At 40.4% G+C, this 27,864-nt stretch overlaps 1 protein-coding gene across 1 annotated transcript in view; it reads right to left on the bottom strand.

Annotated features, from left to right (window-relative positions):
* dlg2 (discs, large homolog 2 (Drosophila)) overlaps nt 1-27,864 on the bottom strand; it is a 658,820-nt gene that overhangs the window by 88,212 nt on the left and 542,744 nt on the right. The window contains exons 14-16 of the mRNA XM_034178851.1: nt 19,793-19,852; nt 16,652-16,807; nt 6,223-6,379 (exon numbers count right to left, since the gene is read on the bottom strand). Coding sequence (XP_034034742.1) covers nt 6,223-6,379; nt 16,652-16,807; nt 19,793-19,852 — 373 coding nt within the window. The remainder of the gene's footprint in view (nt 1-6,222; nt 6,380-16,651; nt 16,808-19,792; nt 19,853-27,864) is intronic.

The following is a 27,864-nucleotide window of genomic DNA, read 5'->3' as shown; positions in this document are numbered from 1 at the left end:
AGAGAAAAAAAACAGAATCAGGCATCAGAAAGACAAGAAATACTGTATAATTTGCCAGCATTAAACAACAAGAAAAACAGAAGAAATACTAAGGTGATCGCCAGCCACTAGCCCTAAGCGTCACTAAAAGACCCAGAATTTAGGTAAAGTTTAGGCTGCGGCACACTCTGTTTCCTAATAAAATGAATTAAAAGAGTAAAAAGCATAAAACAAAACTATACCAGTATCCTAGCCATACGAAAAGGAAAATAAGTACGTCTTAAGTCTGGACTTGAAAGTCTCCACAGAATCTGACTGTTTTATTGACGCAGGGAGATCATTCCACAGAGCAGGGGCACGATAAGAGAAAGCTCTATGACCTGCAGACTTATTATTCACTCTAGGGACACAAAGTAGTCCTGCACCCTGAGAACGCAAAGCCCGGGTCGGTATGTAAGGTTTAATTAGGTCAGCTAGGTAGGGAGGTGCCAGTCCGTGAACAATTTTATAGACTAGTAGCAGAACCTTAAAATCTGATCTCACTGGGACAGGAAGCCAGTGAAGGAATGCCAAAATGGGTGTAATGTGGTTGAACTTTCTGCTTTGTGTCAAAAGTCTGGCTACAGCATTTTGAACCAATTGGAGAGCCCTAATGCTAGACTGCTGTAAACCAGGAAATAGAACATTGCAGTAGTCCAATCTAGAAGAGATAAATGCATGGATCAGGGTCTCAGCATCAGCCACAGACAGGATGGGACGAATCTTCGCTATATTTCAGAGGAAGAAAGAAGTCCTCGTAATATTTCTAATGTGGAGGTCAAAGGACAATGTAGGATCAAAAATTACCCCAAGGTTCCTCACTTATCAGTGTGATGTATGACACACGAGCCTAGGCTGAGCATTAACTGACGGTCAAATTGATGCCGATGTCTCACTGGACCATGAACCATCATTTCAATCTTATCAAAGTTTAAAAGCAGAAAGTTTCTAGACATCCAGCCTCTCACTGATGCAAGGCAATCTTCTAAGGATTTTATGTGAATGAGATTACCAGCCATTATTGGCATGTATAACTGAGTATCATCAGCATAGCAGTGAAAGGTAAACCCAAAACGCCACAATATGTGCCCAAGGGGTGCTATATAAAGGGAGAAAAGCAGGGGGCCTAAGACGGACCCCTGTGGAACCCCAAATTTCATGTCACTAAGGTCAGAGGTAGTGTTACTGTACAAAACACAGTGAGAACGACTGGTCAAGTATGATGTCAGCCATGCAAGGGCACTCCCAGTAATCCCAAAATGATTTTCCAGCCTATCAAGTAGAATATGATGATCCATGGTATCAAATGCAGCACTGAGATCTAACAGCACCAGAACCGTAGTGGTGTCCAAATCCATTGTAAGCAGAAGATCATTCACCACTTTAGTGAGAGCTGTCTCTGTGGAATGAGATATACTTTACTGATCTCACAGTGGAGAAATTATGTTTACACTCCAGTTACCTCAGACTTCGACTCCCGAATGCACTGCCGAAATCCTGATGCATCCACAATATCCATAAATGATTTGCAGAGGGGATCAGAAGGCTTTTTTATATGAACGTTAAAGTCACCAATGATCAGAATGTTATCTGCACTAGTTGACAAGTTAGAGATGAATGCACCAAATTCATCAAAGAATTCAGAATATGGGCCAGGAGGCCTATATACAGTGACGAAGTATTACGGCTGATTTTTATACTTCTGACCTTGACAATGCGCAATATCCTGAGCAGAGCAGAGAATCAGATGCTCAAACGAGTTACATTTGTGACCCCCAACAGCTAATAAGCTAAACCTCGATTTATGAATAAGAGCAACACCCCTGCCTTGCTTTGCATCACGACGGACGTGACTAAATGTACATGCTGGTGGGCAGGCCTCATTTAAGGGGAGGACAGCTGTAGGTTTAAGCCAGGTTTCACATAACCCAATCATATCTAAGTGATGATCAATAATTAGATCATTAATCAACAATGATTTTGAGGACAATGATCTTATGTTAATGAGACCCAGACTAAGGACCTAATGGGGTTGACAGTTGAACTGTTTGGATTTAGGGGTGGCTCCAGAGTAGCATATATAAGATGCCTAGAAGTAAGTTTAGGTTTGAGACATTCCACACGCGTTGTAGGTAAAACCTGGTCAAGAACTACAGGACACATCTGACCTCTAATTGCAAACAAAGATCTCTGTACCAAATATTAAGGTCTGTTTTTCTGTTGTATCATATACTTATTTCATGCAATAAAAACGCAAATTAAATATTTAAAAATCATACAATGTGATATCTGAATTTTAGATTCTGTCTCTCACAGTTGAAGTGTACCTACGACAAAAATTACAAACCTCTCCATTCTTTGTAGGTGAGAAAACTTGCAAAATCAACAGTGAATCAAATACTAATTTGCCTCACCGTATAAAACAAATGAATGTTTTTTCATTTGTTGAATAGAAATAATATTTCATTTGGTGAAAGATGGAACTGTGTGCCTCGTTGAATGGTACATTCCATCTTTCACTTCTTGAAATATTCTTACCATTGAAGTTAAACAGTCATTATTTGTATAATCTTACATTATATATCCAAATACATTAATGTTTTTGTCAAGTTCCTATTGGAGTTGCGTCAGAAAGGGCATCCGGCATAAAACCTGTGCTAATTCAATATGCAGATCCAACTCTGATTTACTGTGGCGACCCTGAGTGAAAACAAGGGAGCAGCTGAAGGGACCTGCTATGGGAATAAAATTACAATAAGGTCAGAACTTTACAAGAAGCAAGTCATGTGATTAAAAAATAAAACCATATTTCTTGAGAAAAACAAAAGTATATTTCATGATTACATCTGTAGTATAATGTAAAAAAAGTAAACCTAACCATTGCATAATTATATGAGTCAAATGTAGTGTGTGTCATGATTACTGAGGACAAAAGGTTTTGTTGGACTCCAGATAGTCTGATGCTAATTCATATGCACTAGACCACCCTGCCACACTTGCTTTAAAGGGAATATCTTTTATTCAGACCTCTTCTCTTGAGTGAACACCACAGTGGAGAATAAGCCAGTATAATATTATTTTAATGTGCATGTCCCACATGTGACACCCCAGTGTGAAACCATAAACAAGGCTTCAATTTTGAATATGAATTGTTGGCTTCCTTCATGGTTTAGTGCAGTGACACATGCTGTTCAAACGAGAGCGAGAGAGAGAGAGAGAGAGAGAGATGCTCAACAGGTTGGTTGGGAGAGAGAGACAGAGTGGGTTATTCTTAGCCTTCAAAACCAGGTCGTCGTCGGAATATCAACTGGCTGCTTTCATTAAGGTGGTGCTGATTGGACCCAAACGAACTGCTCAATAGTAGCGAGATGATTTAACAATCAGCATGGTATGTAACACCATACCGCCAAAAATTAAATGCGACAGTCTCATCTGCTGCACAGTGTGGCGCAAGTGTGGGAGGGTAACTTTTACAATCAGCTATAATAAGACAGAACAAACACTTCCTATCAGCTGTTCCCCACAGCGTGGCCTCATCATTATCTCAGTCAGTGATCTCATGCACACACTGCTTTTAGTTATTTCCACTGCTCCCTGCATGAAACGATTCAGTCGGTGTGTTGTTGCACCAAGACTGTCAAACTTTTATTTTTTTGTTGAAAATAGCTGATGAATGCTATAGAGTCCTTCACATTACTGTCCCTCGGGATGGTTGTTCCTCTACCCTTTTTTTTTTTTTTTTTAGCTTCACCCTATTTTTGTGCTCATTTTCAACCTGTACTGAGGGCAGAGGGATATTTTTGCACATGCCTCATAATTTCAAAGCTGATTTGGTCTAAAAGTGGCAGGATACGTCAGCCTACAGATGGCTGAAAATAGGCCAAAAAACCATGTTTCATTTATGAGTTTCAGGCCTTAATTTTTATTTTTTGTAACTTACTGATTATGGCACTGACTCTGCCAGTCTCACTGTCAACATTATTCAGTACTTTTCCACAGATGAACGTGAGACAACTACAGAGCTGCTCACAACATTACCATATTTTCCGGACTATAAGTCGCAGTTCTGCTTTTTTTTTTTACTAGTTTTATCAGTCCTGTGACTTATACTCTGGTGTGACTTATATACTGAAAATTCACAAGTTTGTTATTAATAATAGTAATTATAATGACTGTTGATATATAACTTTCCCAAAAATCAAAGCACTAAACAAAATAAACTACAATAATAAAGAATAAATGCCAGTAATAAAATACACTACAAAAATGCACAAAAATCCCAAATTAAAGAGAAACACAGAAAAAGGTTTGATTAATAATAATAATAATAATAATGACTTAGATTTCTAGAGTGCTGTTCAATAATTCCATGGTCATTACTGACCGACGGAGGCCAGTAATGACCAAGAATAAATCCTAGCTCATGTCTACCCCACTTATACAGCATCGCCTGTGGCTGTAATGCTCAGTCTGCAAATGAACCGTACAGGGTAGACACGAGCTAGGATTTATCCATGGTCATTACTGACTGACAGAGGCCCGTGCAATCTAAATCTAAACTAATCACATTATTTTGTTATTTTTTTTGCATTAAATTTAAAGTTTTTCTTTTTTTTTAATTAAACCAAGTTTATCAACCTTGCTCAGTAGAGCTCAGAATTCTCAACCATTATTCTGTGGCAATTGGTAAGCTGTTCCTGAGATCGTTCATGAAAGATTTTTGAACACTGTGGGAGACTTCCTCCAGGTCACTTGTAGAAAAGATCCTCAGCCACCAACTTTAAAAATTACTCCCTCACTGCCATATGTTGAGGAAATTGACAGACAGGTCTGTTTTTTGTTTTTTTAAATATCTATTTCCCTTCAGTTGAGGAGCTCTGACTTCTCTCCAGATTGCTGGTAGCAGTGGCCTGAATCACAAGTCAAATATAGAGCCCAATGTCACCTCCTCATCATGTCCTCAGGCTACACTCAGGAAGCCGGCACACAATGTCCTCGGCCTTAGAGCTCCTTGACTTATCATGATGTAAAATTGTGCAAGGTACAGGTAAAGTTGAACAGTTTGAAAAGTGATTTTCCATCCATCCAATTTCATCCCCTTCAGTCTCACATGGGTACTACAGCTGGAATACTTCTGATTTGAGGTGTATTTATATCCCTATGAAATTAGTCTGTTATTTTCAGCACAATCACATGGCAAAAATGTGATGAAAAGTGATTTAATATATTAGTCTGTGATACCGCCATGTTCGTGATGGTTTCACGAAAATCAAAATTCGAGGTGATACAGTGGTGGTGAGGTTGGGGGGCTTTGAGGTTATGGTTAGGGTTAAAAATAACAACCGAAAATTGACCATGTCATGAAAATGTAACTTGTAACGTGACAGTATCCCCCCCCCCCCAAAAAGAAAATCCCATTAGACTGGGCTGGTTATTTCTGACATGGTATATGAAAAATGAGTGGCCCCCAGATATGGTGATTTTGAACTGTTCCGGCTGAAACTGCTGATTGTTGCAACTAAATAAAAATAAACAGAGGCTAACTGTAGTATCCTTAAAGTAAGAAAAAACAAATTGTGCAAGTGACAAAGTGACTCAATGCACTCAATTAACAACAGCAATAACAATGAATTTAATGCAAAAATTTTAAATGCCACTGTTATTTAAGAAATCTAACCTTTTATGCATTTCATATTTAAAATATGAGCTACTGCGCCAAAACATGGCTTGATCCACAGATAAAGGAACAACGATTGTGCTATAATAGAGTACAATAACATAATATCTCAAAGCTAAAAAGTAGGATTTTTTAAAGATATACATAATTGTCCTCACACAGCTTTGTTAATATTAAAGAAAAACTTTAGGTTTGTGTTGTTGTTTTAAGAATATAAATAAAAGGCAGATCGCCACCGACTGCCCCCAAAACTTACACAAAGGCAGTTGGACTTTTACAGTCTACATGAATCTCTGAGACAACAGCACCACAGCATTTGGTTAATATGTTTGAAGCATTTTAAATAAATTCTGATCTCAGGATTCTCAGAACGCAATATGTAAACGGTGCGATTAGAACACTTCTATTAACTGTGAGTGACCAGTTTGATAACAGCTGATTAAATAAACCCAAATCTGGATCCTGACTTATGAAGTTCTTAAGTAACATTTGTCAATGCTTACATAAGTCCTTTAAAGTGGACTCACCGACAAGATCTGATCACCTCGCCGTAGCTCGCCGCTCAGGTCTGCAGGTCCTCCTGCCAGGATGAAGGACACAAAGATGCCTTCTCCATCTTCACCACCCACAATATTGAAGCCCAGGCCAGTGGAACCTTTGTGGAGCACGACCTTCCTGGGTTCCCTGTACAAACAGTTCAGATAGTACATCAGCTCCGGTGAGTCGGTGAGTCTCAGCATCTTCAGTTTAGAGAGATGCACGACAACAGATTAGACAAAAGCCTTTGTGATGCTTTGCTCAGGCAACAGAGCTCAAGGACTGCTGGTGCTCCACAGGGGAATGGTGCTCCACTTAGGATCACTTGTCCTCGATTCTGATGGAACAGGAACCTTGTCACATGTTCATGCACGCATTGGCTGATACCCTGTTCCCTTTGTCTTTCTGCCTCACACTGACATGCAATGAGATACGTGCAAGAGCACATGAGATGTGCACATACAAACTGAAGGACACTCGCTTCCAAAGGTTTTATGGTTGACTCAAACACAGACCTAAGTAAAGCAACAAATCCATATTGAACACAATCTGATTTCAAATAGTGAAATGCATGAATAGTTATACGAGGGCTGTCAATAAAGTATAGGTCCTTTTTATTTTTTTCAAAAACTATATGGATTTCATTCATATGTTTTTACGTCAGACATGCTTGAACCCTCGTGCGCATGCGTGAGTTTTTCCACGCCTGTCGGTGACGTCATTCGCCTGTGAGCACTCCTTGTGGGAGGAGTCGTCCAGCCCCTCGTCGGAATTCCTTTGTCTGAGAAGTTGCTGAGAGACTGGCGCTTGGTTTGATCAAAATTTTTTCTAAACCTGTGAGGCACATCGAAGTGGACACGGTTCGAAAAATTAAGCTGGTTTTCGGTGAAAATTTTTAACGGCTGATGAGAGATTTTGAGGTGATTCTGTCGCTTTAAGGACTTCCCACGCAGTGGGACGTCGCGCAGCGCTCCCAGGCGCCGTCGTCAGCCTGTTTCAAGCTGAAAACCTCCACATTTCAGGCTCTATTGATCCAGGACGTCGTGAGAGAACAGAGAAGTTTCAGAAGAAGTCGGTTTCAGCATTTTATCCGGATATTCCACTGTTAAAGGAGATTTTTTAAATGAAAGACATGCGGACGGGTCCGCGCGTCGGGACGCAGCCGGCGCGGTGCGGCGGCACAGGAAAAACACCTCCGTGTTGATAACCATTTGTAAAATCCAGGCGGCTTTTGATGGCTTTCAGTGGAGTGAGTATATGAGAAATTGTTTAACAGCTGGACATGTTCCAACTTGTCCTTAAGGCTTCCAACAGAGGTGTTTTTCCTGTGGCAGAGCGTCGCAGCAGCTGCGAGCCGACGCTGCAATCTGTCCGCACGTCTTTCATTAAAAAAATCTCCTTTAACAGTGGAATATCTGGATAAAATGCTGAAACCGACTTCTTCTGAAACTTCTCTGTTCTCTCACGACGTCCTGGATCAATAGAGCCTGAAATGTGGAGGTTTTCAGCTTGAAACAGGCTGACTGCGCCGTGGGAAGTCCTTAAAGTGACAGTATCACCTCAAAATCTCTCATCAGCCGTTAAAATTTTCACCGAAAACCAGCTTAATTTTTCGAACCGTGTCCACTTCGATGTGCCTCACAGGTTTAGAAAAAACTTTGATCAAACAAAGCGCCAGTCTCTCAGCAACTTCTCAGACAAAGGAATTCCGACGAGGGGCTGGACGACTCCTCCCACAAGGAGTGCTCACAGGCGAATGACGTCACCGACAGGCGTGGAAAAACTCACGCATGCGCACGAGGGTTCAAGCATGTCTGACGTAAAAACATATGAATGAAATCCATATAGTTTTTGAAAAAAATAAAAGGACCTATACTTTATGGACAGCCCTCGTATGTCAGTCATTCGTCATTTAATCAGTGGCAGGTTTTTATAAAAAAAAAAAAAGTAGAAGGGCAATGATGAAGCTCATTCCTTGGTTAAGGTCCCAAATGGCCTTAATTTTGAGATGTATAAATAAATTTAAATAAATTATTTCAAAAACCCTGAAAATGTTGTGAAAAGTACAATTACAGTATTCTTGTTTTGTGACATCATTGGACATGTTATGAATTTTTTTTTCACAGTGAAAGGGCTAAATCTCTTTAACATTCGTACTATATGACATTGAATAATTTTCTTTTACCTCTATCCATTTCCTTATGGGAGGGTAACTCCTTTGATTCCGCCAAACGTTTTCTTTGAATCTTTCTTTTCCAATGTGAGCTGGGCTGCTCTTTGGTTTCTTCTCAAACATTCTTGCTTTTTGACATCAAATATTTTCTGATCATCTTTTCCCCCCCATTGTGACACAGGTTGTCCTACAATCTCATCTAGCATTCATGCCTTATGCTAGCAAACATGTTCCTTTTATCTCTTTTTTCATTATTCTTTTGATCTCTTCTCTAACATTCTTGCCTTATGCGATCAAACGCTATCCTTTTACCACTTTGGTTTTCAATGTGAGAGCTATTCCTTTGATCTATAACAGTCTTGACTTATGACATCACATCTGACATGTTCCATGTATCTTTTCATTTCCAGTGTGAGAAGAGTTGTCCTTTGATCTCTTCTCTAACATTCTTTATTAAAAATGATTCATATTTGTGTATGTTTCAAAATTGAATCAACATCCACAAAGCATCACTATGTGGAAAAAGACTATAAGAGACGAGACACAATATATTTTAACCAAATAATTAAATATACATTGGAGCAGGACTTAAACTACTCTTACATAAAACTATGTATTTAGACTTGACAGTAATCTGAGGACAAAGTGTGGACCCTTAGTTTTCACTGTCATTACTTGTCAAAAGGAGATATAAAATGCATGAAAACACTGTTTAATAAGCTGTCATCTGCAGTGAATGAGGCAGTGAAATTGAATCATTCCTCATTTCGGTCATGACCCCCCACTGCACATCACAAAATGAGACATTGTGAATGTAAACCTTAAAACATACAGCCATCTGGTGGTGAATGCAGAAACTACAGTGCACTGTTTGCAATGAAAGTGAGTGAGAGCAAAGCTCTCATTCCCTGGAGATACAACGTAAACTATGTACACAAACTGTTCTGGTTATGATTATTTTGGTGTTTAAATTACAGATGCAAATATTAAAATAAAAAAGACTGATTTTTAATGACTAAATATCCACGTAATATGTTTGACCAGTTTGGGTGCTAAGGGTGGTATTTTACTGGGGTGCGGCAAATTGCTGAATACATTCACATTTTGTGGAGGTTTGCAATCTCTAAGCGCGAGTCACAGTACGGCACTCTTGTCTCGTTTGAATTTTAAGCATGACAAAAAATTTATGCGACAAATTTTGTCTCTAAATAGTCACAGAGTCTTCGCAGGCATCTTGAACCTTTCTCAGTTTAGTTTCTGTGAGTCAGAAAGTGCGCAACATGTGAGACAACTTGTGAGGGGTTGGTGACGCACTCTTCCTTTTATATGATTGGAGAGGAACTGTGCATGTGGAAGCGGTGCAATCATGGCCGACTGAGTCCAGCAGCCTCAAGCAAAGCGGCTCTGCTGCAGGCCTGACTACAACACAGCGTGCAGGCATGGGTAGTGGACTCGACCACTCCTGTGTGTTGGAGGAGGAGCGGGATCCAGATTTCTTCTTCTTTTTTTTTTTTTGAGGCCCACAATGGAAATAGGTTTAATACTTTATTGTGTTATCCTCTGCAATTTTATATACTGTGCAGGGAGGTGTCCAAGTGGCTAGCGCGCTTGGTTTCAGTGAAAGAAGGTTCTCGGTTCAAACCCCACATCAGGAAGGGCATCCAGTGTAAAACTTGTGCCAAATCACCAGGGTTTTATGCGATTGCGGCTCATACCTTCGAGGAGCCACAGGCCACTGGCCCCCCCAAAGCTGTATGGTTTTATAGCACTAATACATTCTTGACAAGCCTTATTTTAACTCATTTTCTGTGGTTTTGGATGCATTGAATGCAAGAATAATAAAGAAAAAATTATATTTATGTTGTAATATATGCAAGATCAGTTATTTTTTGAATGTTTCTGTCAAAGTCTAAGTTAATTAATAAAATAACACTGAAAATGTTAAATACACATTAATAATTAATGAACATAGCATTTACTATTTTCTTAAAAAAATGACACAGTAGTTTTTAATCCAGTGAAGCAGCAGTTTTTGTGTCATCCTGACAGTTTTGTTTTGTTTTTTCAACAAAACAAAACTGACTCGCGTCTGCTGTTTTCCAAACTCAGGGCTTTTTGGAAACACGAAGCCTTTCAGCTGTAAAATAAACCAAATTTCTGAATGTATCTTCAGATACGGATACAGAAGAACCCATGGATTAATGTCAGTTTTTCATGGCGGCTTTTTTTTTTCCTTCAGTTCAGCAGTTCTCAGACACGCTGTTTCCAGTGGCTCCCGTTCACAGCTCTATGGCCACAGAACGCGCTGACTCTCTTCTGTTTGTGATTTCATACGAAGAAAATGAGAAACATATTTGTTATTACTTTAATTATTAGTTTAAAACAGCAAAAGTATGACTCTATAAGCTTGAAATACAATTGAAATGGTACATTTTCAGCAACATTTCAGTTAATTTTTCAGAAAATCTGTGCTGGGCAGCACAGCCAATTTGATCCTGGGAGCCAGGTGGAAATTTGCAGTACTGGGCGGGGCTGCCCGGCGCCACCCGGAGCCGCCCACCATGGCTCGAACCCTGCAAATCACCATACAGACCCACTTTGGATATGCTGTGGCAACCCAGAGTTAAAACAGAGCAGCTGAAGGGACCTACTCTTGTTTATTTTGCATCATCTTGATTTTTATATTTTTAATTAATTTAAGTACCAGTCACACGGCACAGGATGATTCCTGAACAAAGGGAAAAAAGTAAAAAAGTCACAATTCGTTGAGAAAAGGTGGACGAAAGAGCTTTACCACTGAATAGCCTGCGAAGCAAGAGCGCAAAAGGGATGAAAGAGGAACTAAATGAAACCGAAGCTAACGTTGTTCTCGACGCTTTAAACAAAATGCGCCTGGAGCCACAGCTGGAACAGTGTGTGTGTCTGCATCTCTGAGTTCCAGGACTCGGCTCTGGTGTGCCGTGGTCACTGCTCTATCACTGTATTACGTTAGTAAGCTATATATATTGATTTATAACAAAAAACTGTCAAAAGGGGGAATAAATATGTGTAAAGATGACTGAATATATCAGAGCAATAAACTGATCCTTGTCCTTGTGAACGCCGCGTATTGACTCTCCATGTGCAGTTATTTCCACGAGCTGCAGCTGATCCACAACGTGAATTCTGCCTTCCAGAACAGCTCTTTATATAATCATTTAAATCATCTACCTGTTGCCACATGTACAGAAGGGCTGGATTGTCATTCCTACACTCATATTGTTATATTTAATAAAAATAATAAGTGCACGCAGGAGCTGCTGCTGCCGCTGCGTTCAAGTGCCGTCAGAAATTACACAACTTTTTTGTTGTTTCAAATTCAGCAGTTGCTTGTGGCAAAATAATTAATTATATCAACACAAAAGATTAATTTTGGCCTATGTAAAGTGCCTGAGCCCATTGAAGCTGACCCCCCATCCAGATAAAAAAAATAAAAAATCCAAGCAAACAGGCTGAGTTTGCCCTGTAATTTCGATGGTACATGTGAACGCAGCGGTAGCAGCAGCAGCACTCAGAAGCAGCTTCTGTACTGTGTGAAAACATTCAGCTGGTCAAACAAAGTCAAACTAAACACTAACGTTACAAAAACTAAGCCAAAGATTAAAAAAAAAAAAGTCAAGAATGACAGCAAAACAAAATATGGATGAATTGAGGTTTTCACTGCTCTTCGTTCAAATTTTTCGACAGTTTAAAAATCCTGCTGAAGCGACCACTGCAGGAACAAAGCTGAGCGAAGGTTAAACGATGCCAACGAAAGTCACGAAAGTCCAGATTTCTTGTTTCGTTAGGGCTTAATTGCCCTTTGTTAAGTGCCGTGTGACTGGGCCATTAGAGCAATTTGTAGAGATTCACTTTCAGTTTAAGGAAGATCTTAGAAATTTATATTTTTGTATTTTTTTTTGTATTTGAAATGGCATAAAAAATTTAAAATGTGTGAAATAAGTATTGCAATACTTTTGGAGGACACTGTATGTAAAAGCAAAAACACAAAACCAATAAATGCCATCATCTTGCACATCTCATATAAGTTACATGTAGTTTGTTGCCTGCCACCTGCAGTGAACACTGAGTATGTCATATGCTCATCAGTGTGCTCCACCCACCCAGTGTAGCCAACACTGGGTGAGTCCACCCTGTCTTCACTGCGCATGCATCATTTCGGAGCTCAGCAGCGTCATTTCTGAGCGTCAGCAGCAATTCACCAATTATCACGTTTCTGCTTAAAGCTGCACACCAGTCATCATCTACAGTATCTCAGCAACAGATATCTGAAGCTTTTGTACAACAATCATTTCCACATAAATTCAGCATTACTTCATAATAAAAAATAGGGGACTGATCAGAGCGCCACAGCTGCTGCGGTGCCTACATCATTTCAGAGTGTCAGTAACGACTCACTGATTATCGCCTTGTTTCTGTTTAAAACTGACTTTAGAATGATTTAAGAGGTTTTACCTTGTCATCTGATGGTTAATAATCACATTAATCCCTTTGATTGCTTTGGGTTTAGAGAGTCAGTTTCAGACGTGCAGCTGTGGTCTCAAATGATGCATGCACAGTGGAGGCAGGGTGGACCAATTTTTAGGAGGGACCGTTTGGTCTGTGACACTGGGCCTGCATCCTCGTGAGCGTCAGCTAACAACTTCTGCCACCACTTATTACAATATGTGAATGTATGTATATATTTGAGCCTGTATGTATAATTTTGACTTTTATTTATTTTATTTATTTATTTTGGATTAGAGAAGATGCAAAATAAATTCTAAATTGTGCACCAAATTGCTTAAATTCATTAATGATGTGCACTGTACAATCATTCCGCCCTGGCAAAAGAAAAGTTCAAATACAACCCCAATTCCAATGAAGTTGGGATGTTGTGTAAAATGTAAATAAAAACAGAATACAATGATTTGCAAATCCTCTTCAACCTATATTCAATTGAATACACCACAAAAACAAGATATTTAATGTTCAAACTGATAAAACGTCAATGTTTTTGTGCAAATATTTGCTCATTTTGAAAAAGCTGAGACAGTGGTATGTTTACCACTGTGTTACATCACCTTTCCTTCTAATAACACTCAATAAGAGTTTAGGAACTGAGGACACTAATTGTTGAAGCTTTGTAGGTGGAATTATGTCCCATTCTTGCTTGATGTACGACTTCAGTTGTTCAACAGTCCGGGGTCCTTGTCGTATTTTGAGCTTCGTAATGTGCCACACATTTTCAAAGGGTGACAGGTCTGGACTGCAGGGAGGCCAGTCTAGTACCTGCACTCTTCTACTACAAAGCCACACTGTTGTAACACATGCAGAATGTGTCTTGCCATTGTCTTGCTGAAATAAGCAGGGATGTCCCTGAAAAAAGACATTGCTTGGATGGCAGCATGTGCTGCTTCAAAACCTATAACCTACACCCCCATACCATCACAGATGCTGGCTTTTGAACTTTGCGCTGGTCACAATCTGGATGGTCTCCTTCCTCTTTTGTCTGGAGGACACGACATCCATGATTTCCAAAAACAATCTGAAATGTGGACTCATCAGACCACAGCACACTTTTCCACTTTGTGTCTGTCCATTTCAAATGAGCTCAGGCCCAGAGAAGGCGGCTGCGTTTCTGGATGTTGTTGATGTATGGCTTTCGCTTTGCATAGAGTTTTAACTTGCACTTGTAGATGTAGCGACAAACTGTGTTAACTGACAATGGTTTTCTGAAGTGTTCTTGAGCCCACGCAGTAAGATCCTTTACACACTGATGTCGGTTTTTATTGCAGTGCCGCCTGAGGGGTCGAAGGTCATGGGCATTCAACGTTGGTTTTCGGCCTTGCCACTTACGTGTAAAAAGTTCTCCAGATTCTCTGAATCTTCTGATTATATTAGGGACTGTAGATGATGGAATCCCTTAATTCCTTGCAATTGAACGTTCAAAAACATTGTTCTTAAACTGTTGGACTATTTTTTCATGCAGTTGTTCACAAAGTTGTGATCCTCTCCCCATCTTTGCTTGTGAATAAAAGAGGTTTTATTCACCCTGGGGCAACTGCCTCACCTCACCCTGCCCTTGGGGCAACTGTTTGTTGTGATTTGGCGCTATATAAATAAAATTGATTTGATTTGATTTGAATGACTGAGCCTTTTGGGGTTGCTCCTTTTATACCCAGTCATGACACTCGCCTGTTTCAAATTAACCTGTTCACCTGTGGAATGTTCCAAATAGGTGTTCTTTGAGCATTCATCAACTTTCCCAGTCTTTTGTTGCCACTGTCCCAGCTTTTTTGAAACGTGTTACAGACATCCATTTAAAAATGAGCAAATATTTGCACAAAAACAAAAAAGTCTATCAGTTTGAACATTACATATCTTGTCTTTGTGGTGTGTTCAGTTGAATATAGGTTGAAGAGGATTTGCAAATCACTGTATTCTGTTTCATTTACATTTCACACAATGTCCCAACTTCATTGGAATTGGGGTTGCACATTGTTAAAGGCCCATAGTTACCATGACATTCATGCCCATGTTGAGTGCACGTAAACCTCTGATGATAACTATACAACAGAATGCAACAGAATAATATAATAATATAACAGCATAATATACTTACTGGAGTGTATGGCGGGGGATGACACCAAAACTTTTGGTCAGCACTTCAAATAAGTGATGGCAAACTAAAACCCCTGTTGTGGGAAATTTCAAAACCTCTGCAACACCTGTGTTTAACGGTGTTTATAAATCTGTATTAAAAGGACGGCAACACATGCTTTGCTGAATTTGGCCTAATTATATCATCAAATGTTTGAAAACATTCACAGTGCCAGTCAATCACAGGGTTTGCCTGTGCACAATGCAAGTGTATATTACAAGATAGAAGGGAACAACAACAACATATACTGCAAATTTAAGTAAAAATCCACTACTACTGTACTCTGCAGCAATAATCTTTTTTATTCACTTTTTATTGCAGAGGTCTTTAAGGGTCTTCATCTGTTTCTGACAGAGAGATTCAACAGCAGAACTGAAGAAACCAGAATCAGAAGCCATTCGTGAGTGTTGTGTAGAGGAGGCGAGGTAAAGTCTGGATGGAGGTTAATGTGATGACATAAAAACTAAGAAGTGAAACTAAGCGCTTTGATGAAGAGTAATTGGATAATGACTGCTTGGACTGTTACCACTGCTGAGAATGGGTGGGTAAGATCTAGACCGTGCTTATGTACAGTGTCATGAGGTGACTCATGTTTTGATGTGGCACTCTATAAAGAAACTGAATTGAATTTTATGAAACTGCACAAAGAAACTAAGACGAGAGCGCTGTGTTTGGTTGCGTGGCTTTGTTTTGGGAAAATATGGCATCTGAGTCTGTACCGACACCACTGTACACTTACGCAACCAGTACTCAAGACTGGCGTGGCTGTAAAAGTAACAAAGTGACTAACTTTTTCTCATCAAAATAAGGCCTTCAGAGTTTGAGACAGTCTGAACATGCTGTCCTATGATGTATGTTACCGCCTTAACTGTGTCATATTCATGACAATATGCTGTCCTTGATAATGAGAGAGTGAGAAAAGATGCAAATCCTAAACAGGTTGTGAGGCCCATTGGTGCTGGTGCTTATCCTGGGATTCTGCAGCGTGAAGCGTATAAGAGTCTATGACTCCCCATGGATGGGACGCCAGTCCAGTACATTTTACATCCCGACCCAAGGCCAGTATCTATTTACAGCTGAGTGGACTGGGACAATTAAGTGTCTTGTCCAAGGACACAGACAGATAGCATAACCATGGATTGGAGAGCAAAATACATCATGTGATTGATATGAATTATTCTTCTTTATATATATATATATATATATATATATATATATATATATATATATATATATATAAAGACAACTACCCCATTTAAATTTGACTGTTAGAAGCAGCACGAGCACCGCCTTATTGCAGGGCATTAAACTTTTTAGACTCATGATTGATTTTCTTCATTTGCAGTGTGAACCAAACTTTGATAAAACTGGCAATGTGTCGGTGGATGATAAGGCGATGTAACTTGTGCTACGCCGGAGCACTGAAAAGGGTGAAGTGAGAGGAGGGAAAAAAGTCATGATGGTTCGTTGGGAGAGTGAGCGAGAAACTGAATGCATGAAGGAAAAGAACAATGTGGTAACATGTGGATGTGGGAGAGCAAGAGGCAGTGAAGGTGGAATATACCTGGTGAAGTCCGAGTCAGGGAACAGGCTTAAGTGATAGTTTGGGAGGGGGGAGGAGTGCAGGAGGCTTTTGTCGCACTCCACCGGGGAATAGTGTCGGGGAGAGGGAGCTTTGTCGCATAGTTTGTTCACAGTGCTGTAAACTGGTTCGGGAGGCCTACAGTGGAGTGAGAGACAAGAGCAGAGCGGTTAGCGTCCAGAGTGGACAGGAGCGTGAAAGGGCTGGGGTAAAAACAAAAGACGCACATTGCGGAAAGACACGATGAAGTAAAGAAATAAAGTAGGAGACATGTTACTGTGAGCAAGAGCAAGACAAACACTGTCACGATTAGGGTTGGGTATCGAGAACCGGTTCTTTTCGAGTATCGTTAAGAAATGATTCGATCCACCGATATCAATAACTTTTTTGCTTAACGATTCCCTTATCGGTCCTTCAGAGCAGCCGTTGTTTTTGAGGGTGTTTGTCGGGAAAATAATCATTCCTCTACGTTGATTACAGACCCTGCAGCGGCTCTGTAATCAACCATTTCTGCACGCGACACCACTTTGAAGCGTGAACCAATGAAACAATGCTTGAATCCACTAGCTCGTTGGTTCTTTGATTCGCTGCTCTTCAGAAACGGCAAGTCCGCTTCTTAATCACTCTCAAAGCCATTAAAATATTGTGAGTCACTTTTGTGTCGATTAAAGTCACTAACTGGGACTCTTGTCTTGTTGCACTCAAAAAACCGTTCCGTTGGCACAGCTTCAAATGCTGCGCGGCTCTCTGCAGAGACAGAGTCCGGTCGGAATTAATAACTTCAAAAGGAATTTCCACTTTAAATAAAATGACACCTCTTACAAATGCTGTAATACAGACAATAAACTACAATCGACTAAAATGTTTTTTTCTTCCTCCCAAAATGAGACGTCCTCCATTCTTTATAAATTACATCCTGCCGTGCAGCATAGCCAGCTGCAAGAGCTCAGCTCAGAATTATGGAAGGACATTCATGCCAATAATGTCTGAAAGGAAATGCTTTTGAAAATAACTACAGAGTTTGTTTATTTCTACGAGGTCTGTTAGAAAAGTATCCGACCTTTTTATTTTTTGCAAAAACCTGATCCATGCTGGAAGAACCAACCATGACCCATCTTCAATGCTCTTACTGAGGAAAGGAGGTTGTTTGCCAAAATCTCGCAATACATGACCCCATCCATCCTCCCTTCAATACGGTGCAGTCGTCCTGTCCCCTTTGCAGAAGAGCACCCCCAGAGTATGATGTTTCCACCCCTTGTTGCCTTCTCACCAAGCTGCTTGCCTGTTGTCCTGTAGTCCATCCCAGCCTTGTGCAGGTCTACAGTTTTGTCCCTGGTGTCCTTAGACAGCTCTTTGGTCTTGGCTATGGTGGACAGGTGAGTGTGATTGATTGATTGAGTGTGTGAACAGGTGTCTTTTATACAGGTAACAAGTTCAAACAGGTGCAATTAATACAGGTAAACAGTGCAGAATAAGAGGGCTTCTTAAAGAAAAATGAACAGGTCTGTGAGAGCCAGAATTCTTGGTGGATGGTAGGTGTTCAAATACTTATTTGCAGTAACATACAAATAAATTATTAAAAAATCATACATTGTGATTTCCGGATTTTTTTTTTTTTTATGTCTCTCACAGTGGACATGTACCTAAGATGAAAATTTCAGACCCCTCCATGATTTCTAAGTGAGAGAACTTGCAAAACCGCAGGGTGTTCAAATACTTATTTCCCTCACTGCATATATATATATATATATATATATATATATATATATATATATATATATATATATACACACAAAATGAAACTTGTCCTCTGCATTTAACCGATCCTGTTTACAGTTAGACACAATCCAACCACTAGGATCAGTGGGCACCCACAGTAAGGCACCCGGGGACCAACTCCAGATGTAGAGACGCTGCCTTGGTCAGGGGCAGAGAAAGGAGCAGACCCTAAATAAGCATGTGCCCAGAGTGGCTGGAGAAAACCTACACAGACACGGGGAGAACATGCAAACTCCACAAAGAAAGGGCGGGAAGTGATCCCACGACCTTCTTGCTGTGAGGCACCAGTGCTAAGACTAAGCCACTGTGCCACCATAAGCAAGCAACTAACAGGAATCAACTGCAACAATAAATGCTCAGCAACACCTAAACTTTATCATCACTCCAGAATATTTTACTCTATTGTAGTTTAAATACTTTGGTCTGTCTGGACGTCAGAAAAGTGTTGGTGAAATATTGCTGCATAATTAAAAGTGTCCTACTTTCATGTACTTTCTTGTCCACTAACATCTTCAGAAGTTTTACTCCTGTGGTCCTCAAATCACCAAAGAGTCCAACCCATACAGACTGAAAATGACCCTATGAGTGATGGAAAATAAGCATGGTTCCTCCATAAATCGGGAACTACTTGCTGAATACAGTACTATACCCTGCAGTGGAAAAGCCCCTACTGAATGCATACTACCTTACACTGTTCTACCTTCATTATTGCATGCGTCAAACCAACAGGCATCAAAACATGCTGCTTCTTAGAAGACTCAATTATCATGATGATGATGATAATTATTATTCCTTTTTTACTGACATATCACCTCATTATCTACAGATTATTTTTGGCTACAATTTATTTTTAAGACACTTGATGACATATATTAGCTTTCTGATAAGATATGGACTTATATTTGACCCTTTTAAATTTTGAACCAGGTAAAATACAGATGTCAAGTTGGATTTTATTCTTATTTTGACATCGAGTGCATCTTTGATAATGTACGGTATTTCATTCACCTTTGTTAAAAATAATAAGGATTTTGAGATGGATCTGCACAAAGATAAAGCAACGAAGGGAGTCATCAATTAATCAAACTGAAATGCGCACTACACTGATTTAATATGGAGAAATCACAGTCGTGAAGTTACAACAAGGACAAGGAATGATAATATATTTTCAACATATTAAGCAGGGATTTAATGTTTCTGTGTATAAGTGGATGAAACCTTTCGTTTGTTGAGAAATGTTTACAAGACATGAACAGATTTTCTTCATAAAAAAAAATGCAGGTGGAAAAAAGTATCAGACAGACACACGCATGCACGAGGAAACTTGAATATTAAGTATCTCACCTCAACTGGAAGTGTTGGGAATCAAACCCGTGACCTTCACCATCATCTAGCGAGGGATTTCTAAGTGAAGGTAGATGGAAAGAGTAAAGTTTTGATAACCAGCCTTTACTTACCCACTCTGTTATATAAATATCTGCAGGTTTATAATTTAAATCCAAGCCATTGTTTTCACATTTCAATGATCTAAGAAACACTTGGAAGCATGCTACAGAGAAAAACGTGAAGACAGGAAACGGAAGACAAAGCAACACAGCGAGGTAAAGAGTATACAAATAATGAGTGTTTACAAATGCACAAATGAAAAAAACATTCATTATTTGTTTTATATCACACTTAAAATAGATCCTTGTCATTTGATATTTTATTAATTTATAAATAAGAGAAAAGGGACTTACATTTTGGTGTGCGTCACTGGTCCCTTGAGGTAGAAGTTTCAAACAGTCCAACACGAACTTCAAATAGTAGTAAAATCCAAAATTGTTCTCAGTTAACTTGCAAAAACAGTCTGATAGGTCAAAAACAATCCTGATGATGTACTCCATACCTGATGCCATGCAAAAACAAACCCCGCCATGTTTTTTTTTTAAGCTAAGTGCCGTCGCCACTAGTGTGCGTGCACTGTGGTCGCGGCATGCAATAGCACAGAACCAAAACTGCACGCTAAATAGAACCAAAACTGCATGGTGACTGGAACACAATGGCAAATGGTACAAATAATTCATATGACATGACATACAAACCAACAATCAAATGACAAGGATCCACTTAGGTGTTATCACATATAACAACAAAAATTTGCCCTAAACTCGTAAACCAGCCCTCATGAGATACAAGGAAAAATAGGGCTGATAAATCATTCACTCGTCCTATCATCAATTATCATTACTGCCCTGGAAACGGTGGAAATAAAATCAGGGCGATACAAAAAAAATCCAATCAGGACCCCCCATTTCTCTGCCCCACCAATGATCACACCCCCATTTTGTGTTACCCCGGTGACAAGTGCAGGATCCCGATACACGATCCACATCATTTCATTCAACCAAGATGTCTGATCAAGGTGAGAGAGTTGTAGCCTCTGTAGCAGGGAGAATTCTACAAATTGAGTCTCATACTGAAGTTGTGAAACATCAAGAGGTTAGTGAAGAGAACGCTCGTGACTTAATAGAGAGACACAAGAACATCACCAGGAAAACGGAGAGTCAATCAATCAATCAATCAATTTTTTTATATAGCGCCAAATCACAACAAACAGTTGCCCCAAGGTGCTTTATATTGTAAGGTAAGGCCATACAATAATTATGTAAAACCCCAACGGTCAAAATGACCCCCTGTGAGCAAGCACTTGGCTACAGTGGGAAGGAAAAACTCCCTTTTAACAGGAAGAAACCTCCAGCAGAACCAGGCTCAGGGAGGGGCAGTCTTCTGCTGGGACTGGTTGGGGCTTAGGGAGAGAACCAGGAAAAAGACATGCTGTGGAGGGGAGCAGAGATCGATCACTAATGATTAAATGCAGAGTGGTGCATACAGAGCAAAAAGAGAAAGAAACAATGCATCATGGGAACCCCCCAGCAGTCTACGTCTATAGCAGCATAACTAAGGGATGGTTCAGGGTCACCTGATCCAGCCCTAACTATAAGCTTTAGCAAAAAGGAAAGTTTTAAGCCTAATCTTAAAAGTAGAGAGGGTGTCTGTCTCCCTGATCTGAATTGGGAGCTGGTTCCACAGGAGAGGAGCCTGAAAGCTGAAGGCTCTGCCTCCCATTTTACTCTTACAAACCCTAGGAACTACAAGTAAGCCTGCAGTCTGAGAGCGAAGCGCTCTATTGGGGTGATATGGTACTACGAGGTCCCTAAGATAAGATGGGACCTGATTATTCAAAACCTTATAAGTAAGAAGAAGAATTTTAAATTCTATTCTAGAATTAACAGGAAGCCAATGAAGAGAGGCCAATATGGGTGAGATATGCTCTCTCCTTCTAGTCCCCGTCAGTACTCTAGCTGCAGCATTTTGAATTAACTGAAGGCTTTTCAGGGAACTTTTAGGACAACCTGATAATAATGAATTACAATAGTCCAGCCTAGAGGAAATAAATGCATGAATTAGTTTTTCAGCATCACTCTGAGACAAGACCTTTCTGATTTTAGAGATATTGCGTAAATGCAAAAAAGCAGTCCTACATATTTGTTTAATATGCGCTTTGAATGACATATCCTGATCAAAAATGACTCCAAGATTTCTCACAGTATTACTAGAGGTCAGGGTAATGCCATCCAGAGTAAGGATCTGGTTAGACACCATGTTTCTAAGATTTGTGGGGCCAAGTACAATAACTTCAGTTTTATCTGAGTTTAAAAGCAGGAAATTAGAGGTCATCCATGTCTTTATGTCTGTAAGACAATCCTGCAGTTTAGCTAATTGGTGTGTGTCCTCTGGCTTCATGGATAGATAAAGCTGGGTATCATCTGCGTAACAATGAAAATTTAAGCAATACCGTCTAATAATACTGCCTAAGGGAAGCATGTATAAAGTGAATAAAATTGGTCCTAGCACAGAACCTTGTGGAACTCCATAATTAACTTTAGTCTGTGAAGAAGATTCCCCATTTACATGAACAAATTGTAATCTATTAGACAAATATGATTCAAACCACCGCAGCGCAGTGCCTTTAATACCTAAGGCATGCTCTAATCTCTGTAATAAAATTTTATGGTCAACAGTATCAAAAGCAGCACTGAGGTCTAACAGAACAAGCACAGAGATGAGTCCACTGTCCGAGGCCATAAGAAGATCATTTGTAACCTTCACTAATGCTGTTTCTGTACTATGATGAATTCTAAAACCTGACTGAAACTCTTCAAATAGACCATTCCTCTGCAGATGATCAGTTAGCTGTTTTACAACTACCCTTTCAAGAATTTTTGAGAGAAAAGGAAAGTTGGAGATTGGCCTATAATTAGCTAAGATAGCTGGGTCAAGTGATGGCTTTTTAAGTAATGGTTTAATTACTGCCACCTTAAAAGCCTGTGTGGTACATAGCCAACTAACAAAGATAGATTGATCATATTTAAGATCGAAGCATTAAATAATGGTAGGGCTTCCTTGAGCAGCCTGGTAGGAATGGGGTCTAATAAACATGTTGATGGTTTGGATGAAGTAACTAATGAAAATAACTCAGACAGAACAATCGGAGAGAAAGAGTCTAACCAAATACCGGCATCATTGAAAGCAGCCAAAGATAACGATACATCTTTGGGATGGTTATGAGTAATTTTTTCTCTAATAGTTAAAATTTTGTTAGCAAAGAAAGTCATGAAGTCATTACTAGTTAAAGTTAATGGAATACTCAGCTCAATAGAGCTCTGACTCTTTGTCAGCCTGGCTACAGTGCTGAAAAGAAACCTGGGGTTGTTCTTATTTTCTTCAATTAGTGATGAGTAGAAAGATGTCCTAGCTTTACGGAGGGCTTTTTATAGAGCAACAGACTCTTTTTCCAGGCTAAGTGAAGATCTTCTAAATTAGTGAGACGCCATTTCCTCTCCAACTTACGGGTTATCTGCTTTAAGCTACGAGTTTGTGAGTTATACCACGGAGTCAGGCACTTCTGATTTAAAGCTCTCTTTTTCAGAGGAGCTACAGCATCCAAAGTTGTCTTCAATGAGGATGTAAAACTATTGACGAGATACTCTATCTCACTTACAGAGTTTAGGTAGCTACTCTGCACTGTGTTGGTATATGGCATTAGAGAACATAAAGAAGGAATCATATCCTTAAACCTAGTTACAGCGCTTTCTGAAAGACTTCTAGTGTAATGAAACGTATTCCCCACTGCTGGGTAGTCCATCAGAGTAAATGTAAATGTTATTAAGAAATGATCAGACAGAAGGGAGTTTTCAGGGAATACTGTTAAGTCTTCTATTTCCATACCATAAGTCAGAACAAGATCTAAGATATGATTAAAGTGGTGGGTGGACTCATTTACTTTTTGAGCAAAGCCAATAGAGTCTAATAATAGATTAAATGCAGTGTTGAGGCTGTCATTCTCAGCATCTGTGTGGATGTTAAAATCGCCCACTATAATTATCTTATCTGAGCTAAGCACTAAGTCAGACAAAAGGTCTGAAAATTCACAGAGAAACTCACAGTAACGACCAGGTGGACGATAGATAATAACAAATAAAACTGGTTTTTGGGACTTCCAATTTGGATGGACAAGACTAAGAGTCAAGCTTTCAAATGAATTAAAGCTCTGTCTGGGTTTTTGATTAATTAATAAGCTGGAATGGAAGATTGCTGCTAATCCTCCGCCCCGGCCCGTGCTACGAGCATTCTGACAGTTAGTGTGACTCGGGGGTGTTGACTCATTTAAACTAACATATTCATCCTGCTGTAACCAGGTTTCTGTAAGGCAGAATAAATCAATATGTTGATCAATTATTATATCATTTACTAACAGGGACTTAGAAGAGAGAGACCTAATGTTTAATAGACCACATTTAACTGTTTTAGTCTGTGGTGCAGTTGAAGGTGCTATATTATTTTTTCTTTTTGAATTTTTATGCTTAAATAGATTTTTGCTGGTTATTGGTAGTCTGGGAGCAGGCACCGTCTCTACGGGGATGGGGTAATGAGGGGATGGCAGGGGGAGAGAAGCTGCAGAGAGGTGTGTAAGACTACAACTCTGCTTCCTGGTCCCAACCCTGGATAGTCACGGTTTGGAGGATTTAAGAAAATTGGCCAGATTTCTAGAAATGAGAGCTGCTCCATCCAAAGTGGGATGGATGCCGTCTCTCCTAACAAGACCAGGTTTTCCCCAGAAGCTTTGCCAATTATCTATGAAGCCCACCTCATTTTTTGGACACCACTCAGACAGCCAGCAATTCAAGGAGAACATGCGGCTAAACATGTCACTCCCGGTCTGATTGGGGAGGGGCCCAGAGAAAACTACAGAGTCCGACATTGTTTTTGCAAAGTTACACACCGATTTAATGTTAATTTTAGTGACCTCCGATTGGCGTAACCGGGTGTCATTACTGCCGACGTGAATTACAATCTTACCAAATTTATGCTTAGCCTTAGCCAGCAGTTTCAAATTTCCTTCAATGTCATCTGCTCTGGCCCCCGGAAGACAATTGACTATGGTTGCTGGTGTTGCTAACTTCACATTTCTCAAAACAGAGTCGCCAATAACCAGAGTTTGATCCTCGGCGGGTGTGTCGTCGAGTGGGGAAAAACGGTTAGAGATGTGAACGGGTTGGCGGTGTACACGGGGCTTCTGTTTAGGGCTACGCTTCCTCCTCACAGTCACCCAGTCGGCCTGCTTTCCCGGCTGCTCGGGATCTGCCAGGGGGTAACTAACGGCGGCTAAGCTACCTTGGTTCGCACCGACTACAGGGGCCTGGCTAGCTGTAGAATTTTCCACGGTGCGGAGCCGAGTCTCCAATTCGCCCAGCCTGGCCTCCAAAGCTACGAATAAGCTACACTTATTACAAGTACCGTTACTGCTAAAGGAGGCCGAGGAATAACTAAACATTTCACACCCAGAAAAGTGCGGGAGAGACAGGAGAAGCCGCCATGCTAAATCGGCTAAGAGCTAGTAGCTACGCTAAGCTAGCGGATTCCTAAAAACACGCAAAGTGAATAATGTGTAAATAATTTAGAGGTGATTCAGCAGAAGGAGTGCTTTAGTTAAAGCACGTGAAGATTATACTGGGAAACAAATCGTAATCTAGATAACTAGATCAATCTAACTGTGCAGATTAAACAGCTAACAGATACAGAAAAACGCCGCTGTGCTCCGGAACAGGAAGTGATACAATACCGCAGTGAGAGCCAACCACCAGTAGAGGCAAGCCAAGAGTGATGGGAACTTGTTCAATGAATGGCTGAGGGGAACCAAGAAGGAGATGAGAGGGCTCCTCTTTCTTTCTCCGGTGGAACATGACAAATGGAGTTGATGATAACTATATGGTTCTTGTTCTTTATTTTGTTGTAATATGTGATACATATCTTATTACATGTCTGTTTATGTATCACACCCTGCATCATGCCCCGATGTATCTGTATCACCCTATTTAATGATGAAATATTTGTCAGTTACAGTAGTTTGTAGATAACAGGGCTGCTGTGCTGTAGTTCGGGCTCTCCCGTCAAAATGACCTCCATGCCAACAGAGGCTGCTCCATCAAAGGTTTGACTTACAACGTGCTCCATATGTAGCATAAATGATGTCTACTGCCACTAACATGGTCTCTGTCATTCAGTCGCTCTTCCTCACTTGGTGACCAAGCCATTGATTTCTTAACCTGAACATTTGGAACTGATTGGCTGAAAGCTCCAACGTCCTCATTATGAACTCACTGTTGCACAAACATGGTGAGGTTGGAGGAGAAAATTTATTCTCGCCATTGAAAAAGTAAGAACTTGTCATATCCTCATGTCACATCTCTGTCAGTGTTTGTGATGTCACAACTGAAAGTCACGAGTGCCACTCCTTTTGATCGATCACATTTTGGATCAGATCCAGTTATCATCTGTTTCACTTTGGATTTATACACATCAAGTCTGAGCTCTCGTTAACAGTTTCATGATTTCTTCTTCTTTTACTTCACTGACTGCATCTCAAATAGGCGGGACACAGAAATTCCACATTAAAAAAGACCTCATGTGGAAACGTCAAATCTCTGCCGTTGTCTGGCCGATTTTGTTTTCCGTAAATAAAACCACGCCCATGTTGAAAAGTGGCTTGAGTATACATGAAACGTGTGCATGTCTGAGCGTGAACTAATGTGAATTTGATGTTGTTAAGTCGAGCATGCAGTACAGTGCGTGAGGGAGGAAAGAATTTCTGTTTGTGTTTTTGTGCTGTTGCTGTTTGACAGCTGTTTGACACACACACACACACACACACACACACACACACACACACACACACACACACACACACACACACACACACACACACACACACACACACACACACACACACACACACACACACACACACACACACACACAGTGTCGTGTGGACTGGACCCATGATGTCACTGTTTGGCTCGCCTTGAGCATACTGCAGCATAGCACCACAATCTCATCATCTCCATCCTCAGCCTGCTCTCTTTCACTGTGCTTTGTGCTAACATAATTTGTCACTCTGCATCCCGTTCGAGCAGCTTAATCCTTCTTGGACTGACTCTTAGACTGTGGTCATAAGAGATATTATAATATCAATTTTATCCACGTCGTAGAGGGGAATGGGTGTGGTTGTATGTTCGGAGGGCAGCACAGTGACTTCTTTGGTCACAGCTGTTGTCAGGGAAGCTAAAAGAGCTAGTTAAATTATTTAGAAAAGATTACAAAGTGGGGCAGCACAAGGTGACTTAGTGGTTAGCACTGTTGCCTCACTGGAAGAAGGTCATGGGATTGATTCCCACCTGTAGCCTTTCTGTGTGGAGTTTGCATGTTCTCCCCGTGTTTGTGTGGGTTCTCTCCGGGTGCTCTGGCTTCCTCCCACATCAAAAGACATGCAGGTTAGGTGGATTGGAATCTTTAAATTGTCCGTAGGTGTGTGTGCCAGTGTGAATGCGTTTGTTTATCTGTATGTGTCCCTGTGACAGACTGGCGTCCTGTCCAGGGTGTACCATGTCGCACACCCCGTGACTGCTGGGATATGCTCCAGCCCCTTGTAACTCTTAATTGGAGTAAGCGGTTGAAGATGAGTAAGTGTGAGTTATTACAAAGTGGGTAGTAACCTAGCATAACCCAGTTATCACACACTAGTATATATTACTACATCTGCAGGGGTGGTGGCCAAGTGGTTAATGCACTTGGTTTCAGTTCAGAAGGTTCCGGGTTCAAATCCCACCCCTGCCACATTTCTCCATGTAATGTGGAGTTGCGTCAGGAAGGGCATCCGGTGTAAAACTTGTGCCAATTCAACATGCAGATCCACCTTGGATTTGCTGTGGCGACCCCAAGTGCAAACAAAGGAGCAGCCGAAGGGACTTACTAGTATATATTACTACATATAATACCTTATTAACTAATGGCCCTGTCACACGGCATACAAGAAT

This window comes from Thalassophryne amazonica, chromosome 9, assembly GCF_902500255.1.
Source record: "Thalassophryne amazonica chromosome 9, fThaAma1.1, whole genome shotgun sequence".
Taxonomy (NCBI): domain Eukaryota; kingdom Metazoa; phylum Chordata; class Actinopteri; order Batrachoidiformes; family Batrachoididae; genus Thalassophryne; species Thalassophryne amazonica.
Note: the sequence above shows the minus strand (reverse complement) of the source record. Positions and strands in the feature narration are given on the sequence as shown.